The following is a 4316-nucleotide window of genomic DNA, read 5'->3' on the forward strand; positions in this document are numbered from 1 at the left end:
GAAGCAGCTGAGCCGGCGGGTCCGGTTCCAGCTCCGGGGCCGTGTCCCGGTGCGGCTCCCGCGGGCCGGTAGCCGCCGCCGCTCCGGTGGCCGCGTCTCACCCGCAGCGGGAAGAAGAGCGCCTCGTTCCAGCGGGGCTCGGCGGCGGGCGGCACCGTCCGTGTGCGCCGCTGCGGCAGGCCCGGCACCCGGTGAACCGCCGTCCCCGGTGCCCCCCGCCGCCGCCGTCCGTCCGTCCGTCCCCCCCCCGTCCAGCGCTTACCGTGCTGCCGGCGAAGCCGACTTCCACGGCGAGGCCGCCGTCCCGTTTTCCGGAGGGCAGCGCGGGTGGGAAATAGCGGCGAGGCGAAGGGGCTGCACCGGGTGAGGAAGGCGCTGGGYGMTGGGGGCTGCRCCGGTGCAGCCCCCCCGGGGTGTGTGTGTGKRGGGGGTGGCGGCGGTGCCCGTGCCCGCCGCCCGGCGCTCACCCCGCGTGGGCACGTCCTCGGCGCGGTAGACGCGCAGCTGCAGGGTGGCGGCGCAGGCGGGCAGCGAGCGGGGAAGCAGCACGGCCTCCTCCTCCTCCTCCTCCTCGCTGCCCGCCGGCTCCTCCGGCTCCTGGGGCGGAGAGGCGAGGAAGCCCACGGTGGATATTGGGGGGGGTTTCGGGTCCATCCCGGGGGGGCGATCGGGGCACCCACCGGCGCGGTGTCCCCGGCGCGGAGCACCCACAGGCTGACGCGCAGGTAGCCCCGGAGGCCGGCGGCGAGGCGCTCGGGGCGGTGGAGACCGAGCCATTTCCAGGTGAGCGCCCGACCTGCCGGTGCGACCCCCCCCCTCTGTCACCTTGAGCGAGGGGGGGGGGACACGGGGCACCCATCCGCCCCGGGGGCCGCGCACCTACCGGGCGAGCTGTAGACGCTGCCGACGTCCAGCTGGGTGACAAGGTGAGACGCCGCCGATGTCGCCGCCGCCGCGGTGACACCCCGTTCCCCCCCCCCTTCCAACGCCGCCCCGTCGCCCACCTTGAAGACGCCGATGACGGACTTGGCACGGATCGCCTTGGAGTCGAGCACCTGCGGGAGCAGCCCCCCCACGCTCCGGCATCGGCTGCGGCCCGTCACCGCACCCCGGGGCGCCCATCACCGCCGTGTCCTACCTGGATGTGGATGGGCTCGTCCAGGAGGCGGCCGAGCGTCTCGTGGAAATGCTGGCAGAACACCTGGGAACGGGGACGGCCGGGAGGCCGCAATCTCTGCCGCTCGCTCCCCGCCGCTCCCGCGGGCTCCGTCCCCCCCATCAACACCCCCCCGCGCGCCCCAACCTCGTTGTAGTAGGGGTTGTTCCCGCTCCGGATCCTCGTCCTGAACGCGTGCTCGCCGATGAGCACCTTCACCACCGGCTTGACGTTGTTCCCTTGCAGCTGGCGTCCTTCGATGATCCTCACTCGCACCTGGATACGGACGGATGGACGGACACGCTGCCGCGACCTGGGACCCCCCCCGAAATCGCCCCGCGGGTGCCCGGCGTTACCTGGAAATCCTCTTTTCTCCCCGCCGCTTCCCTCCCCACGCTTGGTGGGGGGCTCCTATCTGGCACCTCTGGGGACAGTGAACGGGGACGGTCCGGCATCGTCCCTGTCCATCCCCGGCGGCTAAATAGAAGCCGAAAGCGCCAGTGTGGGAGGCGACGTCCTCACCTGCGGCCGCTCTGCTCGACGCTCGGGGTGCCTCGCGCCCCGGGGGGATGTAGGAGCAGGTGAGGGTGAGGGTGCACTGCGGAGCAACGGCACCCGTGAGCACCCCAGGGTGCTGCGAGGAGGAGGAGGAGGAGGAGGAGGAGGAAGGTGCTCACCCCCGTGGGCTGGCGGTTTCGGTCGAGGAGCGGCACGTCGCTCAGGGCGAGCGGGCAGCTCGGCTCGGCTGCCAGCTGTCCCAGCGGCACCGTGGTGGCACCCAGGTCCCTGCGGGGTGAAGGCGGTGAGTGCGGCGGTGGCGGCGGTGGCATCGAGCCCCGAAAAGGGTCCCCGGTTGGCCGCCACTCACCCGTCAGGTGCCGGGTGGCCCCACTGCCGCAGGTGCAGCACCACCGCGGCGGCGGGCTCCAGGGATCGGGCGCCCAGCGGCCACACCAGCGTCTGCGGGGACGGGCAGCGCGGTGGGGCTTGGTGCCGGCCACCGCGGGGACCGGCCACCGCGGGAACTGGCCACAGCGGGAACCGGCCACCGCGGGAACTGGCCGCTGCAGGAACTGGCCACCATGGGGACTGGGCACCGTGGGTATCGGCCACTGTGGGAACTGGCCACCACAGGAACTGGCCACCATGGGGACCAGGCACCGCGGGAACCAGGCACTGTGGGGACCGGGCACTTGCAGGAACCAGCCACCGTGGGAACTGGCCACCATGAGGACCGGGCACCGCAGGAACCAGCCACCATGGGAATCAGTCACCACGGGGACTGGGCACCGTGGGGACCAGGCACCATGGGAACCAGGCACCATGGGGACCAGGCACCATGGGGACCAGGCACCATGTGAACTGGCCACCATGGGAACCAGCCACCGTGGGAACCGGCCACCATAGGGACCAGGCACCATGTGAACTGGCCACCATGGGAACCAGCCACCGTGGGAACCGGCCACCACAGGAACCGGCCATCGTGGGAACCAGCCACCACGGGAATTGGCCACCACAGGGACTGGCCACCGCAGGGACCAGCCGCTGCAGGAATCGGCCATCGCGGGGACCAGCCACCGCGGGAACCCACCGCCGCGGGGCCTCACCTCATTCCACGCCGTGTCGCGCTCGCCCGGCACCACCCGGGTGCTCCTGGGGACACCTGGGAACAGGGAGGGTGGCGGCGAGGGTGGGCGCACGCTGGGCGGGTGCACACAGGGCCACCCGCAGGTGTCCCCCGGCCGGCCCTGCTGAGTACCTCCGAACTCGGCGCGCACGTGCACGTCGGCGCCGGGGGCCCGTGGCGCGGGGATGCGGGCGCCGGCCACCACCAGGCGCAGCATGGCGGCGCGGGGACCCAGGGCAGCGAGCTGGGTGCTGGGTCACCGGGGCGCGGGCGAGGCACCAGCGCCTTCCGGAACGCTGGGTCACAACAGGGATGGGGACAGGGGGGACAAGGGGGGTGATGGGGACGGGTGCCTCGGCCCCCGCGCCGGGCACGTGGCGCTTCTGGGGCTGCTGCTGCTGTCTCCGGTCACCGGGGGCCTGGTGGCACCCGTGGCACCCAACGGCACCCACGGCGCCCCGTGGCACCCTGTGACACCCTGCAGTGCCCCACGGCACCCACAGCACCCTGTGGCCCCTCATGGCATCCCACGGTGCCCTGTAGCACATCCCAGGCATCCGCTGCACCCCGTGGCACCCCGTGGCACCCTGCGACACCCCACAGCACCTGCAGCACCCCACAGCACCCCGTGGTACCCGCAGCACCTGTAGCACCCCAGGGCATCCCACAGCACCCTGCAACACCTTGCAGCACCCCGCAGCACCCCATGGCACCCTGTAGCACCCCATGGCATCTCCTGGCACCCCATGACACCTGCAGCACCCCATGGCACCCTGCAGCACCCCCAACACTGTGTCCACCTGCACTTTGCATGGGCCAGGGCCACCGTGTCACCGTGCCAGGCTGTACCTGTACGTGCCAGTGGCACTGCGTGGCTCAGTGGCCCTGTGTACCTGTGTCACTGTGTGCGCACTGGTGTGGCTGTGTGTCCCCATGGGGGGGTGTACTGATGTCCATGTGTCCCTGTGTCCATGTGTCCCCGGAGCTGTGTGTCCCCATGTCCCTGTGTCCCCATATCCGTGTGTCCCCATGGGAGTGTGTACCATGTCCATGTGTCCGTGTGTCACTGTGCTCATGTGCCCCCATGGGGTGTGCCCCTGTGTCCCCATGTCCCTGTGTCCCCATGGGGGTGTGTCCCTGTGCCCCGTGTCTGTGTGACCATGTGTTCCCGTGTCACTGTGTCCCTGTGCTGCCGTGTCCTCGTGTCACTGTGTCCCCTTGTCTGTGTGTCCCCACGGTGGTGTGTATGATGTCCATGTATCCTCGTGTCCCTGTGTCCCTGTGTCCCCGTGCTGCTGCGTCCCCGTGTCCATGTGTCCCCATGTCCCTGTGCCCCCATGGGGGTGTGTCCCTGTGTCCCCGTGTCCGTGCGTCCCCATGTCCCTGTGTCCCCACGGGTGTGTGTCCCTGTGTCCTCATGTCCGTGCGTCCCCATGTCCCTGTGTCCCCGTGTCCGTGTGTCCCCGCGCACGCGTCCCCGCGCGCCGGGCCGTTCCCGCACACTCCGCTCCGCCTAATTCCGCTCTCCGCGTT

At 71.3% G+C, this 4316-nt stretch overlaps 1 protein-coding gene across 1 annotated transcript in view; it reads right to left on the reverse strand.

Annotated features, from left to right (window-relative positions):
* The window catches only part of FER1L5 (fer-1 like family member 5), an 18566-nt gene extending 15566 nt beyond the window's left edge, over nt 1–3000 (reverse strand). Inside the window, exons 1-14 of the mRNA XM_026085277.1 lie at nt 2916–3000; nt 2764–2819; nt 2025–2116; nt 1834–1942; nt 1679–1754; nt 1513–1580; nt 1304–1432; nt 1139–1201; nt 1005–1055; nt 884–914; nt 681–796; nt 468–597; nt 263–354; nt 67–170 (exon numbers count right to left, since the gene is read on the reverse strand). Of these exons, the coding sequence (XP_025941062.1) occupies nt 67–170; nt 263–354; nt 468–597; nt 681–796; nt 884–914; nt 1005–1055; nt 1139–1201; nt 1304–1432; nt 1513–1580; nt 1679–1754; nt 1834–1942; nt 2025–2116; nt 2764–2819; nt 2916–3000 (1202 nt within the window). The remainder of the gene's footprint in view (nt 1–66; nt 171–262; nt 355–467; nt 598–680; nt 797–883; nt 915–1004; nt 1056–1138; nt 1202–1303; nt 1433–1512; nt 1581–1678; nt 1755–1833; nt 1943–2024; nt 2117–2763; nt 2820–2915) is intronic.
* Nucleotides 3001–4316: the final 1316 nt, after the last annotated feature.

This window comes from Apteryx rowi, unplaced genomic scaffold (assembly GCF_003343035.1).
Source record: "Apteryx rowi isolate R43461 unplaced genomic scaffold, aptRow1 scaffold_662, whole genome shotgun sequence".
Taxonomy (NCBI): Eukaryota; Metazoa; Chordata; class Aves; order Apterygiformes; family Apterygidae; genus Apteryx; species Apteryx rowi.